Source organism: Artemia sp. Qi Xiang Cuo, chromosome 2 (genome assembly GCF_049724085.1).
Source record: "Artemia sp. Qi Xiang Cuo chromosome 2, ASM4972408v1, whole genome shotgun sequence".
NCBI lineage: Eukaryota > Metazoa > Arthropoda > Branchiopoda > Anostraca > Artemiidae > Artemia > Artemia sp. Qi Xiang Cuo.
The window spans coordinates 81,714,618-81,739,595 of record NC_142795.1 but is presented as its reverse complement, the minus strand read 5'-3'; the positions used below and the strand labels follow the sequence as shown (position 1 = coordinate 81,739,595).

At 34.3% G+C, this 24,978-nt stretch overlaps 1 protein-coding gene across 1 annotated transcript in view; it reads left to right on the top strand.

Moving 5' to 3' along the window:
- Positions 1-24,978, top strand: part of LOC148955688 (organic cation transporter protein-like) — an 89,052-nt gene that overhangs the window by 40,382 nt on the left and 23,692 nt on the right. Inside the window, exon 9 of the mRNA XM_089107883.1 lies at positions 10,547-10,728. Coding sequence (XP_088964009.1) covers positions 10,547-10,728 — 182 coding nt within the window. The remainder of the gene's footprint in view (positions 1-10,546; positions 10,729-24,978) is intronic.

The following is a 24,978-nucleotide window of genomic DNA, read 5'->3' as shown; positions in this document are numbered from 1 at the left end:
AATAGAATTTCTATCTCTTTAGACTCCCGCATAATTCCAAGATAACAAGTGATGTCAATTATAATTCCTGACACTAAAGATCGATGAAGCCCTATTTAAAAATAGAATATTAATTTTTCTCTCTGACCTAAAGAACGTTTATCCCTCAGACCTAAGATTAAAGAAGCCTTAATGTTTCTTAATTCTCTCCTTCGTGAATCAATAATTTTCCCTAGCGATTATGTGAATCAAGTTCACAGGTGCTACTCGTGACAGGACCACGTGGTTTATGGTTTTCCAAGTGAGAAAATTCCTGTTTTTTCATTATCAGTGAGAAAACCATACAACAGACATGAATTGCTGTTGACATCCATAAATGTGACAAAGTTCCTGTTTTTCAAATTCTCACTGACAAAAACTATAAAACATCCATAATTTGATGTTGACATCCGAGAAAAACATCAAATAAATCGACCTTGGAAAAAGAGGTCATTGAGCGATTACGTAATCTTTCTCCCTAGGGACTCTATGACCATATTGTTTCATAATTCCACCCAGACGTGAATCAATAATTCCACCATCGATTATGTAAATCACCCCTCATGCCATTACACGTGGCCAAACAACAACAACAGATCGATTGACCTTGACCCTCATTAGACTCGATCGATAATCCTTGAATAAATTATGCCCCGTCAGAATTAAACTAAATTGTAGATGGCAGCAGGGGTGAGCAACCGGACCTCCTGATAGGGTTCTACTGAGGGCGAACCCCCTAATAAACAAATTAAAAATATATGAATATAGAAGTTCGTTACGTAAGTTAATTCGTAAGTTACGTATATTTATTACTAATAAAATCGTTCGTAAATAAAATTACACAAGTTTCGAGAAAGCCATTTAACTAAATAAAAGTAAATTAATATGAAAATTTTGTTTTAATTATTCATGTACGGTGAGCCAAGATCAAAACCTGCATTTATTCAAAAACGTTCAAAAATTAAATAAAAAAAATAAGTTTTTAAACTGAAAGTAAGGAGCGACATTAAAAATTAAAACTAACATAAATTATTCCTTATATGAACGGGACTGTCCCCCCCACATCGCCTCAATCTTTACGATAAAGTTTGTCTTTTTCTCACAACTCTGTTTTTTAAAAAAATAAAAAACTTTAGCGTAAAGAGCGAGGCGTTGAGGAGGGGACAGCCCCTTTCATATACGGAATAATTTCTGTTCGTTTTAAGTTTTAATGTCGCTCCTTACTTTCAGTTTAAAAAACTTTTTTTTTTTTATTTAATTGTATAAGGAACTGAGAAAAGACACTTATTACCGCCCTCATTTTATCAAATACACAAATTGATTCAATTATTCTTGTTATTACACTAAAAAAACGCAAAGTAAAAACAAACACTATATGGCGTTGAAGGTTTTATTTGTTGACACTGGCGCCATTTCCGCTCTTGTAAGTTACCCATACTATTTGGTCTAAAGCGTCGAGATTATCAAACAGTTCGTGGTAACGAACTGTAAGTAAGGAGCGACCCGGCTCAATGGTAACCGAAACTCTAAAAAACGGAATTTTGATACCAATAGATACATCAAAAGAATCAGATTTTAATTCTGATTTCAAATACATAAGTTTCATCAAGTTTAATCTTACTTATCAAAAGTTATGCGCCTGAGAAAATTTGGCTGATTTTCAAAAAAGGGGAAAAGTCCCTCTAAAAGTTATAGAACCTTAATGAAAATCACACTATCATATTCAGCGTATCAGAGAACCCTACTGTAGAGGTTTCAAGCTCCTATCTACAAAAATGTGGAATTTTCCATTTTTTGCCAGAAGAAAGATCACGGATGCGTGTTTATTTGTTTTTTTGTTTTTTTGTTTTTTTTCTTTTTCCCAGGGGCGATCGTATCGACCCAGTGGTCCTAGAATACCGTGGGAGGGCTTGTTGGAACGGAAATTAAAAGTTCTAGTGCCCTTTTTAAGTGACCAAAAAAAATGGAGGGCAACAAGGCCCCCTCCCGCGCTCATTTTTTTCCCAAAGTCCCCCGATCAAAATTTTGAGATAGCCATTTTGTTCAGCATGGTCGAAAATATGATAAATATGTCTTTTAGGATGACTTAATCCCCCGAAGTCCCCAGGGGGAGGGCTAAAAGTTATGAACAGGGGGAGTACCCAATGTTAACATATAGTATTGGTTATTGGGAAGTATACAGAAGTTTTCAGGAGGGTTTTTTTCTGGTAGTGGGAGGGAAGGGTGGGTGGGGGGTTATCTTGGAGGATCTGTCCATGAAGGAAGTTTTCATGGGGGAAGGGAAATTGCCTTGAAGGGGGCGCCGGACTTGCCAGCATTTTTTATTGGTTATTGGGAAGTATACAGACTTTTTCTGGAAGGTTTTTTTTCTGGTGGGGGGGGGCTAGAGGAGGGGGTTACTCTGGAGAATATTTCCGTGGAGGATGTTTCTTTGGGGTAAGGAACATTTCTATGAAAGGGGCGCCGGATTTCCAAGCATTATTTAAAATACGATCAGAAATTAAATAAAAAAAAACAAATTTTTTCAACTGAAAGTAAGAAGCAACATTAGAACTTAAGACAAACAGAAATTATAACGTATGTGAGGGGGTTCTCCCCCAAGTCTATACCTCGCTCTTTATGCTACAATTTTTTTTAGTGCTTTCAAAAGAGCTATCTATTCTAATTAAACGGCCTTTGTGATTCAGGGGTTTGTGAATCAAAATATTTTTTAACTTTTAACGTAAAGAGCGTGGTATTGACTAAGGGGAGAACCCCCTCATATACGTAATAACATGTACGTAATAAAAAAAAAATAATAAAAAAGCAAGCGATACGGCTGAATAGTAATCGAAACTTTTAAAAACGGAATTTTGATGTCAATAAATGTATCAAAAGAATGTGTTTATAATGCTGATTCTAAATATATAAATTTTATTAAGTTTAGTATTACTCATCAAAGGCTACGAGCCTGAGAAAATTTACCCGATTTTTTAAAGAGGGGGGAAACATCCCCTACAAGTGAAAGAATTTTAATGAAAATCACACCGTCAGATTCAGCATATCAGAAAACCCTATTACATTGATTTCAAGCTCATATCTGCAAACATCTGCAACTTTGTATTTTTTGCCAGATGAAAAATATACGAATATAGAAGTTAGTTACGTAAGTTAAGTTGTAAAGACATCCATTTAGCAAAAGAAAAGAAAAATTTTTATGCAAATTTTGTTTACTTATTCAATGACGGTTAGCCAAAATAAAAGCTGCATTAACTAAAAAACGATCAGAAAATAAATAAAAAAAACAAGTTTTTTAAACTGAAACTAAGGAGCGACATTAAACTTAAAATGAACAGACATTATTCAGTATATGAAAGAGGCGATCCCCTCCTCAACGCCTCGCTCTTTACGCTAAAGTTTGACCCTGTCTCACAACTTTATTTTTTAGAACAGTAAAACACTTTAGCGTAAGGAGAGAAGCGTTGAGGAGGGGACAGCCCATCTCATATACGGAATAATTTCTGTTCGTTTTAAGTTTTAATGTCGCTCCTTACTTTCAGTTTAAAAAACTTTTTTTTTTATTTAATAGTCTAAAGCGATGAGGCTAATGTGCCCTGTGCAAGTTTTTGACTTGTTTTTTTTCCTGCCGATTCATGGTTTAAAAGCTCCAACGTAGCTGCTTACCAAATTATATTTTTAAATTTGCTTCGCATTTTTATATTTTTAGACTGACAAATACGTTGACAATGTTTCAGAAACGTACGCATAAAGATTTTTTATATTTTTAAGTAAGTTTAGATCGTTCTTTAAGGAAAACTCTGGGCAATATCACGACTCTAGCCTGCTTAATCAATAAACCTGAAACTAAAAAATTTAACAACAAATATATTACACCTTTACTGCTAGTCATGGTTGTAGTCAAGTGACAAAATAGCGCGTTTCACAAGGAGTAGAAATCTTAAATAGACTGAAAGTGAAATTACCTTGCCCGCTTTGTGGACAATTTCAATAAAAATAATTAAAGAAAACTAAGAAATTTCCAGATCTTCATTTCTAAGAAATTATCATTTTAAAAATGAAGATAACCGTCATTATTACAACCAAAAAAAAACGGTCGTTTAATTTGCCTCATGGAGCATTTCCCTTTTGAATAGCAGCTTCTTAACCATTAGATTTTTTTGTTTTTTCAATCATGTGTCAATTTTAAAGAAAAGAAAAGCAAACTTGTAAAGTAAACATAGATAACAGATAATTATGTTGCTCAATCTAATATTTCAGATCATTAACTTGTAATATTTCAGTCTGTTATTGATTCTGAGTCGTGTCTTTATAGTCTGGGTCTGTTCATGGCTGTAATAACCAAAGCTACTTGCGGTTATATCAATTGGAAAGGGGGCGGGGTGAATGTGATCACCCTTTACCCCCCCCCTCCTAGATTCTTAAAAAAACATTTTTGGGTATATTTTAATAGGAAAGCCCGATTTTAGTATTTTCATCTGAAAAAATTAGTAATAGAGCAAACTAACCCCACTTTAGTATAAAAAAATATATTTTGCTCCAAAACAGCATTTTGGAGAATTGATAACCCTTAATACTTGGACAGTTGCAATTAAAATAATTAATTGAAAAACAACGTTCACTATTTTTCTCTTTAAAAATTTTTACAACTAAGATTGAATTGAAAAAGTCAAGCCTTACGTCTACGAAATTGTCTGTATTGGAAAAGAAAAAGAATTCCCCCAAAATCAACGATTTTTTTTTTCAGGAAAATAACAAGAAAGTGAAAAAGGACTGAACTACATTTTCCCTATGACCATGAATTATCCTAAGACATTTTCTCTTGGACAAAAATCAAAGCATGAATTGAGTTTCATTTTCTTTAAAGCTAACTTTATATATACATATATATATATATATATATATATATATATATATATATATATATATATATATATATATATATATATATATATATATATGGAACTTTTGAAGCAAATATAACACAGTCGTGCATTGGTGTTTTCCTAATATTATATATATATATATATATATATATATATATATATATATATATATATATATATATATATATATATATATATATGTAAGGTGCCCTAGCCACCTTACATTTTCCCTATGACCATGAATTATCCTAAGACATTTTCTCTTGGACAAAAATCAAAGCATGAATTGAGTTTCATTTTCTTTAAAGCTAACTTTATATATACATATATATATATATATATATATATATATATATATATATATATATATATATATATATATATATATATATATATATATATATATATATATATATATATATATATATATAATATTAGGAAAACACCAATGCACGACTGTGTTATATTTGCTTCAAAAGTTCCATTTTATTCCGTTAAAGTTCAAAAATTGAAAATAGTTTGCAACTAGAGTATTTGAAATTTTACTAAAACCGTTTTTATTTTGATTCTTTGAGAATGTATTTCATTGAAAAATAGACCATACAATAAGTTGCATTGAATTTTCAACCCTATATTTCCTGTTTTTCTTCCGTTTAGAAATGAAGTCTCGCAAGTAAAATACAAATAATGACATGCCCTAAACAACGAAGTGAATCCCACAGTTTTCGTAATTTGAGTATATTTTTTTTTATTTCAGGAAAGATTCGACGTCCATGTCTTTTTTTTTCTCTTAGCTTTTTGCTAACTCTCCTCTTGCTCTCTCTCTTTTTCTCCTTTTCCCTCTCACTCTCTGTCTCTTAATTCTTGTAAGTCTATTTGCTCGCTCTAAATCTAACCTTTCAACTGTTTCAAATTGCTTCTCTTTCTTCTTCCAAACTTAAGGAAATAATATATGCCTTATACGAAAATGTGTCGTACATTTTTTTTTTTGTCAAGAAGTGACAGACTCCTATAATACATCTTTATCTACGGTTTTCTGAGGTATAAGAATCCCATTTTTATACTATATAATTCCATTTTTATACCTTAAAATTTTACCTCCCCCGTAAAAAGAAATCCATTGTAGGTACATGAATATGATCGACATGGGAAAAGAAATTTCAACTTGGTTTCTCGCTAGCTTTATTTACCATGATTTTCTGCGTTTCACATATAACCGCCGTAATAATACAAATATTTTTGAACGAAGTCGCCTGTTTTTTCGTGTCGTTATTTCATCTCGAAAAAAACAGAATCCTTCATATGAAGAAGATAAGACTAGCTGTGACTTTTGCCAAAGATATGTCTTGCAAATAGATTCTAGAACTACAAACACATTTGTGTTTCTATCTTGAATAAAAGTAAAAAACACAATTTACACAATACATAATAAACACTACAGACAAATCAAACAAAAACAAAATTAAGTTGGCAGTCCTGCTTCCCCACTTTTCTGGCAGTGGAGGCTCACCGGCAGACTCTCGAAACCCAGCTTGCATTGCTCTTATCTACTTTGGTGCACCTACCTTACCACTACTACTACTACTACTAAAAACTCACCGCAGCACCAAGCCACCTGAGCCCAACACAGCTGCGCACGCTCCTCCTCCACCCCAATCTATTCAAAGCCTCCCTTTTTACACCTGCCCACGAAGTTCTCATTTCCTTTAAATCTTTCTTTATGACGTCTTCCCACCCCAGACGGGGACGACCTGCTTTCCGTTTAGCCTTAGATGGTTGGCCGAAAAGAACAATCTTCGGCAATCTGTCATCCTTCATCCGCACAACGTGCCCTAGCCACCTCAACCTTTTTTCATTATAGGCCTAGAGAGCGGTATTGAATCATATTTTTTGTATAGCCTACTGTTTAAAATACGGTCTGCCAGTTGGGTACGCAGAACAGTCCGTAAACAGTTCCTCTGGAAAACATCTAATCAATCCTGGCCCACCTTTTGGAGCATCCATGCTTCAGAGCCATATTTGACCACTGTCATCAGTATAGCTTCCAAGCTCCTAATCTTATCTTCCAGACTTATCTTCGCATTCTTCCAAACTTTTTTTAACTGTGAAAAAAACCCTGAGCCTTGGCTATTCTATTTTTTACATCTTCACTGCTCCCACCATCTTTACTAATAATACTACCAAGGTAAGTGAAGCTGCCCGATCAATCTTTTCATTACCCAACGTCACCTTTTCATCTTCACTTAGTCCTAGCCTTAGTGACTTAGTCTTCTTAACATTAATTTTCAAACCAATTCTAGCACCCTGAACGCTCAAAACCTCTAAAATTTCATTCATTTTGCTCACACTTTCATCTAGGATGCTTAAATCATCAGCATAATCCAAGTCCAGGAGACTTTTTCCTCCCCATTTGATTCCGTTGTCTCCCATTGCCTTTCCTGTGCTCCTTAAGACAAAGTCCATCAAAATAATCCATTTAAAGGGGGATAGAACACAACCCTGCTTAACTCCTGATTTAATACAAAACCAGCTGCTAACCTCATTTCCTACCTTAACCGCAGCAGTGTTATTCTGGTACATAGTACTAATCACTTTAATGTATTTGTCTGGTATACCATACAAGGATAAAACCTTTACAAAGCTCTTCTATCAAAAGAATCAAACGCTTGCTCATAATCTATAGAACTGAAAACCATAGGTGTTTGGAAACTCATACATGTCTCAATTATTAGCCTAAAATTTAGAAGTTGATTAGTTTATCCTCTATCTTTCCTAAAACTGCACCGTTATTCTCTTCAAACTTTGGCTATGGCATCTTTGAGTCTAAAAAGTAACCTATTAATAAGCAATTTGCAATCCACTGCAACCAGTCTAATGTCAGTATAATTACCACACTCTTTTTTATCACCTTTGTTACAAAGTGGTTTAATGAATGTTTTCTCAAATCATCATGTACTTTCTCTTTTTCAAAAATCATATCTATAATCTTCAGTAGCTAATTTCTAAGCTCAAAGCCACCATATTTAAGAAACTCTTTTACCGCACTATCAGCACCTGGAGCCTTATTATTCTTTAATCCTTTTAGTACTGTTGCTAATTCCTCCTCACAAAACAAATCTTCCTTCAGATCCAAGGTATAATAAACTTTTTCATTTTCCTCTATATTTTTCCCTGCAACTCTATATTTTTTCTCATCGCTAATTGCGACCCCAGTCCTATCTTTAACTGGTCCAAGTCCAGATTGACTAATCCCTCTCAATTTGTTAACGTTCCAGTACAATATTTTACTATTATGCCGTCTAGCTGCATCTTCCAGATCCTCGGCAAATTTATCCATGGCCTCCACTTCACACCTCCTTAGTTCATATTTTAATGCTTTCTCCACTTTCTTTACATTTCTTTTGTTTTCATACGATCTATCACTCAGATAATTCTTGTACAAGTCCTTCCTCCTTTCTATTAAACATAAAAGTTTTTCACTGATATTCTTAGCTGCAGTTCTAGCTTTCTTCCCTAATACACCTTCAGTAACTTTACAAATTATTTTTCTAAAATTATTCCAACCATCTTCCACATTATCAAATTTCAAACTCTCAAGTTTAATATTCAACTGTTCCTGGAAAGTTTCTCCTCAAATTCTCATCCTGGAGTCTACCAACATCATAACTTCCCGGGAGGTAGTTACCCTTCCGATATTTCAGCTTTAAATTAACCCTTGACACTACTTGATGGGGATCTTTACTTTTAACATCAATAACATCACTCCTATATACCCTAGTATCTTGTATTGATCCTGCCATTTTTTGGTTTACTATAACATAATCAATAAGGTTTGCTGTCTTACCATCACGTTAATACCATGTTAACTTATGAGCCATTTTATGACCAAACACCGTATTGGATATAACTAGATTGTTATACCTACAGAATTGCAAAAGTCTGTATCCATTACTGTTTTCTTTTCCTACACCAAATTTACCTAGGCTAGGGTACCATCTATCCCTATTTCTACCAACCTTGGTGTTAAAATCTCCCAGTAAAAACATCATATTTCTACCCGGGACCCTATCTATTTGCTCCTGTAACTGTAAGTAAAATTCATCTGAGTCACTAGTATCTCCGTCAGTCGGTTCTACAGGGGCGTATACTACTATAACTGATACCCTAAACTTACTAGTCATAAAATGAGCCATTATTATTCTATTATTAATGCCTTCCCAGCCTAAACAAGACTTAGCAGCTTCCTTATTCATCATGCGCCCTAAGTATCCCCTCCTTCCTGCCTGAGTAAACAAATTCTATATCACCTAATTTCATGCTTCCTACCCCTGGGATATGACTTTCTGAAATTCCTAATAAATCCAGTTCGAATCGTCTGAATTCGTCAGTCAAAAAGTCGATACGATAGTCATTTTTCAATGTCTTAATATTCCAAGTTCCAATTTTCATGTTCTTTAAATCATTGAAATTATTTTCGCCTCAGGAAAAGCAATGATCCCGGATACCAGTGCAGGATGGGGATCACATATCTTCTCAAGTCTACAACGAAGGGCTTAAGCCGACTTAGAACCAGGCAGCAAGAATGCCCTGGGACCTCCATGTATGAGAGCTTTGCGCAATCCTGGGCCCATCTTCGTCAAAACATGGTTTTCAATTCTTGGCAATACTCTTTTATCAACAAGAGTCGAAATCCTACACAGACAGACTCAAGCCTATTTCCCCCGACTCATTATATATCCATACCTACAAATATTATGCTACTACGGGGAGGCAACCCATAATAGATAAATTAGGTAGGAAGAGGTTTTTCAGACCAAAGACACCCATCAAAACACACCAAGCCCAGAAAAATTGTCCATTAGCCAGAATCCCGTGCGAATGCTAACGCACCTACCTTACCCTATAAAATATCAAGCAAAACTAGCCCTATATTATTTTGACTGTATTGACGTTAATATAATAAAATTTTAATTTGAAATGTACATCTTAACGTACACTATTTTTATGTTTGCATAGAAAAATGAGCCTGGCAGCACCTACACCATTTTCTCACCAATTACCATTATTATGTTTACTTAATAGATTATAACATTTTTCAAATTATTTAGAAGGGGCAAATGACCCCCCTTGCCACCCCCAAATAGCGCCTATGGTCATTTTAAAACGAGAGCTGGCTGACAATTCCAGCAGTAATAAAACATAAATTCAATTCCTGTTAAGTGCCGGGTAGCAATATGGGTACATACCTTTAGTATGGAGGACCAGAGCTACCCTCTTCCTCCGATGCTTTTGACTATTCGGTAAAAAGAAAAGGTAAAATGCGAGAAGGTACAATAAGTTTGCCAACTCAAATTTTAAATTACACGAATCACGTGAATAAAATTAATGAAAACAGTATGTTATTTCATTTAAACATTGCTTAGATATAACTAGTGAGGATAACAGGCCTGGCGGTAAAAAGTGACCAACAAGTCACTAAATTTCTAAATCCATTTTCCCCCAAAAATTCTTTTAAGCAAAGTCTCAATAGAAAATGGTATCATAATAGCTTATGAAAGCCGATTAAGTAGAGCTGAGCAACGAAAACTGAAGCTAAGCATACAGAACGCGGGATTGAACTGAGCTTGACTTTCTAAATTTTCCAGATATATCGTGGCTATCTTCTACTTTCGCATTGATTGGCAAGTTCTTTGCAGCAGCTGGCTATGCTCTTGTCTATCAATACACAGGAGAGTTGTTTCCTACATCAGTTCGATCGACCGCTATAGGTGCTGCCTCTATGTTTGCCAGATTTGGCAGTGTGTTGTCGCCTTATGTGGCAAGCTTGGTGAGTAATAGTCCACAGTAACTTAGAAAAAGGATATTTATAGACATAAAATCCTCCAGCTTTTAGATGTTTGTAGCTAAAACAAATTAAAAAACTGTGGAATAAAGAAAGCAAAGAATCATAGGTAGCCCCATAGCGCAGCCTAAGTGAAGATCGAAATGGGCAAAATGTATGGTAGATTAATTTTTTCTGACCAATGCTGTTCGTATTGAAGGTTTCGTCGTAGAAACTTTGAAAAGAAATAATTCTATTAGAAATTGAAAGTTCTAGTGACCCTTTTAAGAGTCAAATGTGGTCGGAGGGCAACCTTCCCCCTTCTCACGCCCATTAATTCCCAAAAATATCCAATCGAAATTTAAGACAGACATTTTTGTTCAGCATAGTTGAAAGGTCCAGTAACTATGTATCTTGGGATGTCAACCCACCCCCACAACCAATGGGGCCAGGGCTAAAAGTTATGAAATTCGCCACATTGTTTAAATATAGCATTTGTTATTGAGAAAGCTGGGTATGTTTGACACTTGGCGTCCAAAAAAATAGGTAAACCTTTCAGACGATGTTGAGGGGAGTGTTAAAATAAATCAAAACGCGCTATGTGCATACGGGTTGTCAAAAGGTCATAGCTAAGGAATGACGGAGTGCATTAACTAAGAACTTCTAGGAAATTGTAAGGGGATGATCAATTGACCAAAAAGGCAATACTTGCACGCTACTACTACTACTACTACTACTACTAATACTACAACTACTACTACTACCACCACTACTACTACTACTACTACTGCAACTACTACTACTACTACTACTTCTACTATTACTACTACAACTACTACTACTACTGCTACTACTATTACTAATGCTACTACTGCCACTGCTACTATTACTACTACTACTACTACTACTGTTGCTACTATTACTACTACTGCCACTATTACTACTGCTTCTTTAGCGAGTACATTCAAGGGTTTTGAAGTAAAAAGTTGAGAAATGTTGAGGGAAAAGTTGAAGTAAATCAAAACGTACTGTGTACAAACATATTGACAAAAGGACGTATCAGTAATATCTTTTGAACAACTACCTTATCAACTTACACTCTGAAACTTACAGGGCATCATGAAGGGGACTCTCAACTGGCCAAAAGGCAATATGTGCATACTGTTACTGCTATTAGTACTGTTGCTCCTACTGATGCCACTACTACTAACACAACACTACTTTTGTTACTACTACTTCTACTACTGCCACTACTATATTTATACAAGTAATATGAAGACTATGGGTATGAAGGTGAAAATTTGAGACAATTTAGAGGGAAAATTTGAACTAAGCCAAAACTAACTATGTGTGTAAAGATTATTGAAAGGGTATATCACTAAAATAGATTAGGTATTACGTTGGAACTTTCAGTAAATACTTAAAGGGGAAGATAAATTAACCAAAAGCAAATATTTGCACGCTATTACTACTGCTACTACTACTGCTGATACTGCTACGACTAAAACAACTACTATTACTACTACCGCTACTAATGCAACTAACACTACTGCCACATTTTCTATGTACATACAGATTGTCAAAAGGGTGTATCAAGCAATATCCTTGGAACGGCTTATTGTTTTATCTGAAACTGCAAGGGAATCCTGAGGGGGATATTCAACTGGCCAAAAGGCAACATGTATATACTACTATTGATGTTAATGCTGCACTGCTACAGTTACTACAACTACTAATACAACACTGCTATGGCTACCACTGCTTCTACCAATACCGCTACTACTATGATACTAGTACTATGAAGAGCATGACGGTAAAAATTGGAGATACTCCAACTACCACATTTTTTGCAACAATTACTAACGCTAAGAGTATTAAATGAGGGGTAAGTTGAACTAAATTAAAACAAACTATAAGTATACAGGTTATCTAACGGACATAACGGTAATATTACAGCAACGGCCAATTGTATTAAATTGAAACTTCCAGGGCTTGATGAGATGGATTTTCAAGTGATCAAAAGGCAACATTTTAATACTACTGCTGTTGCTAGTGCTTGTGCTATTACTGTTAATACTACTACTAGTCCTACAAATATTACTACTAATACTCCTGCTACTACTACTGTGACTACTATTAGAACTTTGGCTAAGTGTATGGAGGTCAAATTCCCAGGGAATAATGAGAGGGGAAGTTGAATCGAATCACAACACGCCCTCTGAAACCAGTTTGTCAAAGGGCATGTCAGCAATATCTTAGGGACTACCAGGTGTGTAAAGTTGAAACTTACAGTTCTTGTTGTACGAGATGTTGGAAAAACCAAGATCCAATATTTGCATCATAATGCTATTACTTTTACTACTATTACTACTACTGCTACTGCTATTAAAGTTCAGCCTACTACTAATCCTACTTCTACTGCTATTTTTACTGATAGACCTACTACTACACTTAAAACTAAAGATATTAAGGCAAAAATGCTGGGAAATGTTAAAACAATGTCAAACTAAGTCAAATCACACTATGCGCACAAAGGTTGTCAAGAGGACAAACAAGCAATGCCTCAGAAATTGTTTATGGTATTAAGTTGAAACTTTCAGCGTGTGCTGGTCTTCCACTGAGCTGAAAAACCAATATTGTTGGTTCTAGGTTGATTCACCTGGAAAATCCCTCAGAATCTTTCTCCTAGGAACTTTCTACCCCACGTACAATCTCAACTTAGAATATTTCCCCACATGTAACATTGAAAAGCCAAAGTGAAGTACGACAAATAATAAGATGAAGAAAGGAAGTGATTTCGTAAAATTTTAACTTTATTCCGAAATGTAGATAGAATGGCGTGGAATTCCCTACTGTGTTTAATTTTATATTTTTATGGGTTTTCATTTTTTTAGTGTTTGGAGAGGGGGCTGAGTTATCGTAGAAGGGTAAGATAAACATTATATAAAATAATTTGAAAATTTGAAATTGGTGACAACTGTAGAAGGATTACCCTATGATGGAAGTGTACAGAGATCTGCCGGGACTGCAAATTACTTGGTCTGTTACCGAAATCTATAATATATGCCAGTTCACCCTTGTGACTGGAAACGTGTCTACGAAGCGTACATCAGAAGGTTTTCCTGTCTGAAGTAGCTTTTTTTAAATTCAGTTTAAAGAAGGTGGAATCCAAAAAATTAAAAGAAATAGAAATATAAAAATAAATTTTATAGGATCATGGGTATTATCGGAATATGGGTAGAATAACCTAAAATCCTTTTTTTTTTCGTTTATCCTACTTTCCCTTTGGTTGTCAGTTTAAAGCGTGAGGAGAATTTTCCAGGGGTAATTGTTTGCCAGTGGAAAGTTTCCGTAAGGGAGGAATTTTCAGCGGGGGAAGGAGTTTTTTGGAAGATTTCTCCGCGGGGACGGGTGACTTGCAAATTAGACGAACAACAATATTGCCCCCTGTCATTGCCTCTGAGTTTAAACGGTTGTTCTCAAGTTTGTTTACTCATTTCTAAAAATTATTAAAATTCTTCAGATTCAATATTTATTAGTAGTTCTGAGTTCTTTATTTAACAGTAAAATTCATAAACAAAAAAGCTACTTCAACAAAATCTCCCCCATAAGGCTCCATGGCCGGAAAAGAACAGGGGAGAAAAAAATATAAACAAAATCCAAAAAAATCCAGTCGCCCACCTTAATAATCCTCAGAATAACAAGCTAGGCAGGGGGTAGCACAGGATTTCACCAGCTCAAATAACTATCCAACTCAATCCAGAGACATCAACTCCATGGGAAACTGGAAAAAAAAAATAAAAGGGAAACTAGAGTAGATAATGAACTGTTCTTGCTTTAACAGCTATTTTGTTCTTATTGATTTCCGTTCTCTATTTTTGGAGCACTTGGATTGATTTCATCACTGGCTCACAAAATATGTAGATGGAGATATTAATATGCACTTCTATACTGATCTCAAGTGTTCTTTTTGTTTCCGTTATCCAGGTTTTTAGCAATCAGAAGGATTTAATCACATGATCATCCAAAATATATATGTAGATTATTAATTGTTCTTCCTTTCAGAACTATTTTGTTCTTATTGTTCCGTTCTCAATCTTTGGAGCACTAGGATTGATTTCATCACTGGCTCACCCAATATTTATAGGTAGATTATGAAATGTTCTTCTTTTCAGAGCTATTTTGGTCTTATTGTTTCCGTTCTCAATTTTTGGAGCACTAGGACTGATTTCATCACTGGCTCATCCAATATTTATAGGTAGATTATGAAATGTTCTTCCTTTCACATCTATTTTGGTCTTATTGTTTCCGTTCTCAATTTTTGGAGCACTAGGACTGATTTTATCACTGGCTCATACAATATTTATAGGTAGATTATGAAATATTCTTCTTTTCAAAGCTATTTTTTTATTAATTTTACTTTCTCAATTTTTGGAGCACTAGGTCTGAATTCATCACTTGGTCATCCAATATTTATAGGTAGATTATGAATGTTCTTCCTTTCAGAGCTATTTTGGTCTTATTGTTTCCGTTCTCAATTTTTGGAGCACTAGGACTGATTTCATCACTGGCTCATCCAATATTTATAGGTAGATTATGAAATGTTCATCCTTTCAGAGCTATTTTGGTCTTAAGGTTCCGTTCTCAATGTTTGGAGCACTAGGACTGATTTCATCACTGGCTCATCCAATATTTATAGGTAGATTATGAATGTTCTTCCTTTCAGAGCTATTTTGGTCTTATTGATTTCCGTTATCTATTTTTTGAGCACTAGGACTGATTTCATCATTGGCTCATACAATATTTATAGGTAGATTATAAATTGTTCTTCCTTTCAAAGATATTGTGGTATTTTTGTTAAGTTATCAATCTTTGGAGCACTAGGACTGATATCATAACTTTCTCATACAATATTTATAGGTATATTATTAAATGTTATTCCTTTCAACGCTATTTTGTTCTTATTGGTTCCGTTCTCAATTTTTGGAGCACTAGGACTGATTTTATCACTGGCTCACCCAATATTTATAGGTAGATTATATAATGCTGTTCTTTTCAGAGCTATTTTGGTCTTATTGTTTCCGTTCTCAATTTTTGGAGCACTATGACTGATTTCATCACTGGCTCATCCAATATTTATAGGTAGATTATGAAATGTTCTTCCTTTCAGAGCTATTTTGGTCTTTTTGATTTCCGTTCTCTATTTTTGGAGCACTAGGACTGATTTCATCACTGGCTCATACAATTTTTATAGGTAGATTATGAAATGCTCTTCATTTCAGATATATTTTGGTATTATTTTTTCCGTTCTCAATTTTTGGAGCCATAGGACTGATTTGATCACTGGCACATACAATATTTATAGTTTGATTATGAATGTTATTACTTTAAGTGCGATTTTTGTGTTATTTATTTCAGTTATTTATTTTTGTAGCACTAGTAGTGATTTTATCACTGGCTCAGACATTATTTATAGGTAGATTATGAAATGTTCTTCTTTTCAGAGCTATTTTGGTCTTATTGTTCCATTCTCAATTTTTGGAGTACTAGGACTGATTTCAACACTGGTTCATACAATATTTATAGGTAGATTATGAGATGTTCTTCATTTCACAGCTATTTTGGTCTTATTGTTCAGTTCTCAATTTTTGGAGCACTAGGACTGATTTCATCACTGGCTCATACAATATTTATAGGCAGATTATAAAATGTTCTTCCTTTCAGAGCTATTTTGGTCTTATTGTTAAGTTCTCAATCTTTGGAGTACTAGGACTGATTTTATCACTGGCTCATACAATATTTATAGGTATATTATGAAATGTTCTTCTTTTCAGAGCTATTTTGGTCTTATTGTTTCCGTTCTCTATTTTTGGAGCACTAGGACTGATTTCATCACTGGATCATACAATATTTATATGTAGATTATGAAATATTCTTGTTTTCAGAGCTATTTTGGTCTTATTGATTTCCGTTCTCTATTTCTGGAGCACTAGGACTGATTTCATCACTGGCTCATACAATATTTATAGGTAGATTATGAAATGTTCTTCCTTTCAGAGCTATTTTGGTCTTATTGTTCCGTTCTCAATCTTTGGAGCACTAGGACTGATTTCATCACTGGCTCATACAATATTTATAGGTAGATTATGAAATGTTCTTCTTTTCAAAGCTATTTTGGTCTTATTGTTCCGTTCTCAATTTTTGGAGCACTAGGACTGATTTCATCACTGGCTCATCCAATATTTATATGTAGATTATGAAATGTTCTTCCTTTCAGAGCTATTTTGGTCTTATCGTTCCTTTCTCTATTTTTGAAGCACTAGGTCTGATTTCATCACTGGCTCATCCAATATTTATAATTAGATTATGAATGTTATTCCTTTCGGAGATATTTTGGTCTTATTGATTTCCGTTCTATATTTTTGGAGCACTAGGACTGATTTAATCACTGGCTCATACAATTTTTATAGGTAGATTATGAATGTTATTACTTTCAGAGCTTTTTTTGTCTTATTGTTTTCCGTTCTTTATTTTTGGAGCACTAGGACTGATTTCATCACTGGCTCATACAATATTTATAGGTAGATTATGGAATGTTCTTCTTTTCAAAGCTATTTTGGTCTTATTGTTCCGTTCTCAATTTTTGGAGCACTAGGACTGATTTCATCACTGGCTCATACAATATTTATAGGTAGATTATTGTTCCGTTCTCAATCTTTGGAGCACTAGGACTGATTTTATCACTGGCTCATACAATATTTATAGGGAGATTATGAAATGTTCTTCTTTTCAGAGCTATTTTGGTCTTATTGTTTCCGTTCTCAATTTTTGGAGCACTAGGACTGATTTCATCACTTGCTCATCCAATATTTATAGTGATATTATGAATGTTATTCCTTTCAGAGCTATTTTTGTATTATTGTTTTCCGTTCTCTATTTCTGGAGCACTAGGACTGATTTAATCATTGGCTCCTCCAATTTTTATAGTTAGATTATGAAATGTTATTATTATCAGAGATATTTTGGTCTTATTGTTCCTTTCCCCTATCTTTGGAGGCCTAGGACTGATTTCATCACTGTCTCATACAATATTTATAGGTAGATTATGAATTTTATTCCTTTAATAGCTATTTTTGTCTTATTTATTTCAGTTCTCTATTTTTGGAGCACTAGGACTGATTTCAACACTGGCTCATCCAATATTTATAGGTAGATTATGAAATGTTCTTCTTTTCAGAGCTATTTTGGTCTTATTGTTCCGTTCTCAATTTTTGAAGCACTAGGTCTGATTTCATCACTGGCTCATACAATATTTATAGGTAGATTTTGGATTGTTCTTACTGTCAAAGCTATTTTGGTCTTATTGTTCCGTTCTCAATTTTTGGAGCACTAGGACTGATTTCATCACTGGCTCATCCAATATTTATAGGTAGATTATGAAATGTTCTTCTTTTCAGAGCTATTTTGGTCTTATTTTTCCATTCTCAATTTTTGGAGCACTAGGACTGATTTCAACACTGGCTCATACAATATTTATAGGTAGATTATGAGATGTTCTTCCTTTCACAGCTATTTTGGTCTTAATGTTCCGTTCTCAATTTTTGGAGCACTACGACTGATTTCATCACTGGCTCATACAATATTTATAGGCAGATTATGAAATGTTCTTCATTTCAGAGCTATTTTGGTCTTATTGTTCCGTTCTCAATCTTTGGAGCACTAGGACTGATTTTATCACTGGCTCATACAATATTTATAGGGAGATTATGAAATGTTCTTCTTTTCAGAGCTATTTTGGTCTTATTGTTTCCGTTCTCAATTTTTGGAGCACTAGGACTGATTTCATCACTGGCTCATCCAATATTTATAGGTAGATTATGAAATGTTCTTCCTTTCAGAGCTATTTTGGTCTTATTGATTTCCGTTCTCTATTTTTGGAGCACTAGGACTGATTTCATCACTGGCTCATACAATATTTATAGGTAGATTATGAAATGTTCTTCCTTTCAGAGCTATTTTGGTCTTATTGTTCCGTTCTCAATTTTTGGAGGCTTGGACTGATTTCATCACTGGCTCATCCAATATTTATAGGTAGATTATGAAATATTCTTCTTCTCAGAGCTATTTTTGTCTTATTGTTCCGTTCTCAATTTTTGAAGCACTAGGACTGATTTCAGGGACTACCAGGTGTGTAAAGTTGAAACTTACAGTTCTTGTTGTACGAGATGTTGGAAAAACCAAGATCCAATATTTGCATCATAATGCTATTACTTTTACTACTATTACTACTACTGCTACTGCTATTAAAGTTCAGCCTACTACTAATCCTACTTCTACTGCTATTTTTACTGATAGACCTACTACTACACTTAAAACTAAAGATATTAAGGCAAAAATGCTGGGAAATGTTAAAACAATGTCAAACTAAGTCAAATCACACTATGCGCACAAAGGTTGTCAAGAGGACAAACAAGCAATGCCTCAGAAATTGTTTATGGTATTAAGTTGAAACTTTCAGCGTGTGCTGGTCTTCCACTGAGCTGAAAAACCAATATTGTTGGTTCTAGGTTGATTCACCTGGAAAATCCCTCAGAATCTTTCTCCTAGGAACTTTCTACCCCACGTACAATCTCAACTTAGAATATTTCCCCCACATGTAACATTGAAAAGCCAAAGTGAAGTACGACAAATAATAAGATGAAGAAAGGAAGTGATTTCGTAAAATTTTAACTTTATTCCGAAATGTAGATAGAATGGCGTGGAATTCCCTACTGTGTTTAATTTTATATTTTTATGGGTTTTCATTTTTTTAGTGTTTGGAGGGGGGCTGAGTTATCGTAGAAGGGTAAGATAAACATTATATAAAATAATTTGAAAATTTGAAATTGGTGACAACTGTAGAAGGATTACCCTATGATGGAAGTGTACAGAGATCTGCCGGGACTGCAAATTACTTGGTCTGTTACCGAAATCTATAATATATGCCAGTTCACCCTTGTGACTGGAAACGTGTCTACGAAGCGTACATCAGAAGGTTTTCCTGTCTGAAGTAGCTTTTTTTAAATTCAGTTTAAAGAAGGTGGAATCCAAAAAATTAAAAGAAATAGAAATATAAAAATAAATTTTATAGGATCATGGGTATTATCGGAATATGGGTAGAATAACCTAAAATCCTTTTTTTTTTCGTTTATCCTACTTTCCCTTTGGTTGTCAGTTTAAAGCGTGAGGAGAATTTTCCAGGGGTAATTGTTTGCCAGTGGAAAGTTTCCGTAAGGGAGGAATTTTCAGCGGGGGAAGGAGTTTTTTGGAAGATTTCTCCGCGGGGACGGGTGACTTGCAAATTAGACGAACAACAATATTGCCCCCTGTCATTGCCTCTGAGTTTAAACGGTTGTTCTCAAGTTTGTTTACTCATTTCTAAAAATTATTAAAATTCTTCAGATTCAATATTTATTAGTAGTTCTGAGTTCTTTATTTAACAGTAAAAGTCATAAACAAAAACTACATCAACAAAATCTCCCCCATAAGGCTCCATGGCCGGGAAAGAACAGGGGAGAATAAAAAAACAAAACAAAAAAAATCCAGTCGCCCACCTTAATAATCCTCAGAATAACAAGCTAGGCAGGGGGTAGCACAGGATTTCACCAGCTCAAATAACTATCCAACTCAATCCAGAGACATCAACTCCATGGGAAACTGGAAAAAAAAAATAAAAGGGAAACTAGAGTAGATAATGAACTGTTCTTCCTTTCAGAGCTATTTTGGTCTTATTGTTTCCGTTCTCAATTTTTGGAGCACTAGGACTGATTTCATCACTGGCTCACCCAATATTTATAGGTAGATAATGAAATGTTCTTCTTTTCAGAGCTATTTTGGTCTTATTGTTCCGTTCTCAATCTTTGGAGCACTAGGACTGATTTCATCACTTGCTCATCCAATATTTATAGGTAGATTATGAAATGTTCTTCTTTTCAGAGATATTTTGGTCTTATTGTTCCGTTCTCAATCTTTGGAGCACTATGATTGATTTCATCACTGGCTCACCCAATATTTATAGGTAGATTATGAAATGTTCTTCTTTTCAGAGCTATTTTGGTCTTATTGTTTCCATTCTCAATTTTTGGAGCAATAGGACTGATTTCATCACTGGCTCATCCAATATTTATAGGTAGATTATGAAATGTTCTTGTTTTCAGAGCTATTTTGGTCTTATTGATTTCAGTTCTCTATTTTTGGAGCACTAGGACTGATTTCATCACTGGCTCATCCAATATTTATAGGTAGATTATGAAATGTTCTTCCTTTCAGAGCTATTTTGGTCTTATTGTTCCGTTCTCAATTTTTGGAGTCTTGGACTGATTTCATCAATGGCTCATCCAATATTTATAGGTAGATTATGAAATATTCTTCTTTTCAGAGGTACTTTGGTCTTATTGTTCCATTCTCAATTTTTGGAGCACTAGGACTGATTTCATCACTGGCTCAACCAATATTTATAGGTAGATTATGAAATGTTCTTCCTTTCAAAGCTATTTTGGTCTTATCGTTCCGTTCTCAATTTTTGGAGCACTAGGACTGATTTCATCACTGGCTCATACAATATTTATAGGTAGATTATGTAATGATCTTCATTTCAGAGATATTTTGGTCTTATTGTTCCATTCTCAATCTTTGGAGCACTAGGACTGATTTCATCACTGGCTCATACAATATTTATAGGTAGATTATGGAATGTTCTTCCTTTCAAAGCTATTTTGGTCTTATTGTTCCGTTCTCAATCTTTGGAGCACTAGGACTGATTTCATCACTGGCTCATACAATATTTATAGGTAGATTATGAAATGTTCTTCTTTTCAAAGGTAATTTGGTCTTATTGTTCCGTTCTCAATTTTTGAAGCCCTAGGACTGATTTCATCACTGGTTCATACAATATTTATAGGTAGATTATGAAATGTTCTTCCTTTCAGAGCTATTTTGGTCTTATTGTTTCGGTCTCAATCTTTGGAGCACTAGGTCTGATTTCATCACTGGGTCATCCACTATTTATAGGTAGATTATGAAATGTTATTACTTTCAGATCTATTTTGGTCTTATTGTTACGTTCTCAATTTTTGGAGCACTCGTACTGATTTCATCACTGGCTAATCCAATATTTATATGTATATTATGAATGTTCTTCCTTTCAGAGCTATTTTGGTCTTATTGATTTCCGTTCTCTATTTTTGGAGCACTAGGACTGATTTAATCAATGGCTACTACAATATTTATAGGTAGATTATATAATGTTCTTCCTTTCAAAGATATTTTGGTCTTATTGTTCCGTTCTCAATATTCGGAGCACTAGGACTGATTTCATCACTGGCTCATCCAATATGTTTAGGTAGATTATGAATGTTCTTCCTTTCAGAGCTATTTTTGTCTTATTGATTTCCGTTCTCTATTTTTGGAGCACTAGGACTGATTTCATCATTGGCTCATACAATATTTATAGGTAGATTATGAAATGTTCTTCATTTCAGAGCTATTTTGGTCTTATTGTTCCGTTCTCAATCTTTGGAGCACTAGGACTGATTTCATCACTGTCTCATACAATATTTATAGGTAGATTATGAAATGTTCTTCCTTTCACAGCTATTTTGCGCTTATTGTTTCCGTTCTCAATTTTTGGAGCACTAGGACTGATTTCATCACTGGCTCACCCAATATTTATAGGTAGATTATGAAATGTTCTTCTTTTCATAGCTATTTTGGTCTTATTGTTTCCGTTATCAATGTTTGGAGCACTAGGACTGATTTCATCACAGGATCATCCAATATTTATAGTTAGATTATGAAATTTTATTCATTTCAGAGCTATTTTGGTCTTATTGATTTCGGTTCTCTATTTTTGGAGCACTAGGACTGATTTTAACACTGGCTCATACAATTATCTTATGGAGATTCTATAAAGATATTTTATTCAGAGCTATTTTGTTCTTTTTGTTCCGTTCTCCATCTTTGGAGCCATAAGAATGATATCAACAATTGGTCATACACTCTTTATAGGTAGATTATGAAATGTTCTTACTTTCACTGATATTTTGTTCTTATTGATTTCCGTTCTCTATTTTTGGAGCACTAGGACTGATTTTATCACTGGCTCATACAATATTTATAGGTAGATTATGGAATGTTCTTCTTTTCAAAGCTATTTTGGTCTTATTGTTCCGTTCTCAATTTTTGGAGCACTAGGACTGATTTCATCACTGGCTCATACAATATTTATAGGTAGATTATGAAATGTTCTTCTTTTCAGAGCTATTTTGGTCTTATTTTTCCATTCTCAATTTTTGGAGCACTAGGACTGATTTCAACACTGGTTCATACAATATTTATAGGTAGATTATGAGATGTTCTTCCTTTCACAGCTATTTTGGTCTTAATGTTTCGTTCTACATCTTTGGAGCACTACGACTGATTTCATCACTGGCTCATACAATATTTATAGGAATATTATGAAATGTTCTTCCTTTCAGAGCTATTTTGGTCTTATTGTTCCGTTCTCAATCTTTGGAGCACTAGGACTGATTTTTTCACTGGCTCATACAATATTTATAGGGAGATTATGAAATGTTCTTCTTTTCAGAGCTATTTTGGTCTTATTGTTCCGTTCTCAATTTTTGGAGCACTAGGACTGATTTTATCACTGGCTCATCCAATATTTATAGGTAGATTATGAAATGTTCTTGTTTTCAGAGCTATTTTGGTCTTATTGATTTCCGTTCTCTATTTTTGGAGCACTAGGACTGATTTCATCACTGGCTCATACAATATTTATAGGTAGATTATAAAATGTTCTTCATTTCAGAGATATTTTGGTCTTATTGTTCCGTTCTCAATATTTGGAGCACTAGGACTGATATCATCACTGGCTCATACAATATTTATAGGTAGATTATGAAAAGTTCTTCATTTCATAGCTATTTTGGTCTTATTGTTACGTTCTCAATTTGTGGAGCCCTAGGACTGATTTCATCACTGGCTCATCCAATATTTATAGGTAGATTATGAAATGTTCTTCCTTTCAGAGCTATTTTGGTCTTATTGTTACGTTCTCAATATTTGGAGCACTAGGACTGATTTAATCACTGGCTCATACAATATTTATAGGTATATTATGAAATGTTATTCCTTTCACAGCTATTTTGGTATTATTGTTTCCGTTCTCAATTTTTGGAGCACTAGGACTGATTTCATCACTGGCTCATACAATATTTATAGGTAGAGTATGAATTGCTATTCTTTTAATAGCTATTTTGTTCTTATTGTTTCAATTCTCAATTTTTGGAGCACTAGGACTGATTTCATCACTGGCTCATCCAATATTTATAGGTAGATTATGAATGTTCTTCCTTTCAGAGATATTTTGGTCTTATTGATTTCCGTTCTCTATTTTTGGAGCACTAGGACTGATTTCATCACTGGCTCATACAATATTTATAGGTATATTATGAAATGTTCTTCCTTTCAGAGCTATTTTGGTCTTATTGTTCTGTTCTCAATTTTTGAAGCACTAGGTCTGATTTCATCACTGGCTCATACAATATTTATAGGTAGATTATGAATGTTCTTCATTTCAGAGCTATTTTGGTCTTATTGATTTCCGTTCTCTATTTTTGGAGCACTAGGACTGATTTCATCACTGTCTCATACAATATTTATAGGTAGATTATAAAATGTTCTTCCTTTCAGAGCTATTTTGGTCTTATTGTTTCCGTTCTCAATTTTTGGAGCACTAGGACTGATTTCATCACTGGCTCACCCAATATTTATAGGTAGATTATGAAATGTTCTTCTTTTCAGAGCTATTTTGGTCTTATTGTTTCCGTTCTCAATTTTTGGAGCACTAGGACTGATTTCATCACTGGCTCATCCAATATTTATAGGTAGATTATGAAATTTTCTTCATTTCAGAGCTATTTTGGTCTTATCGTTCCGTTCTCTATTTTTGGAGCACTAGGACTGATTTCATCACTGGGTCATCCAATATTTATGGGTAGATTATGAAATGTTCTTCCTTTCAGAGCTATTTTGGTCTTATTGATTTCCGTTCTCAATTTTTGGAGCACTAGGACTGATTTCATCACTGGCTCATCCAATATTTATAGGTAGATTATGAATGTTCTTCCTTTCAGAGCGATTTTGGTCTTATTGATTTCCGTTCTTTATTTTTGGAGCACTAGGACTGATTTCATCACTGGCTCAGACAATATTTAT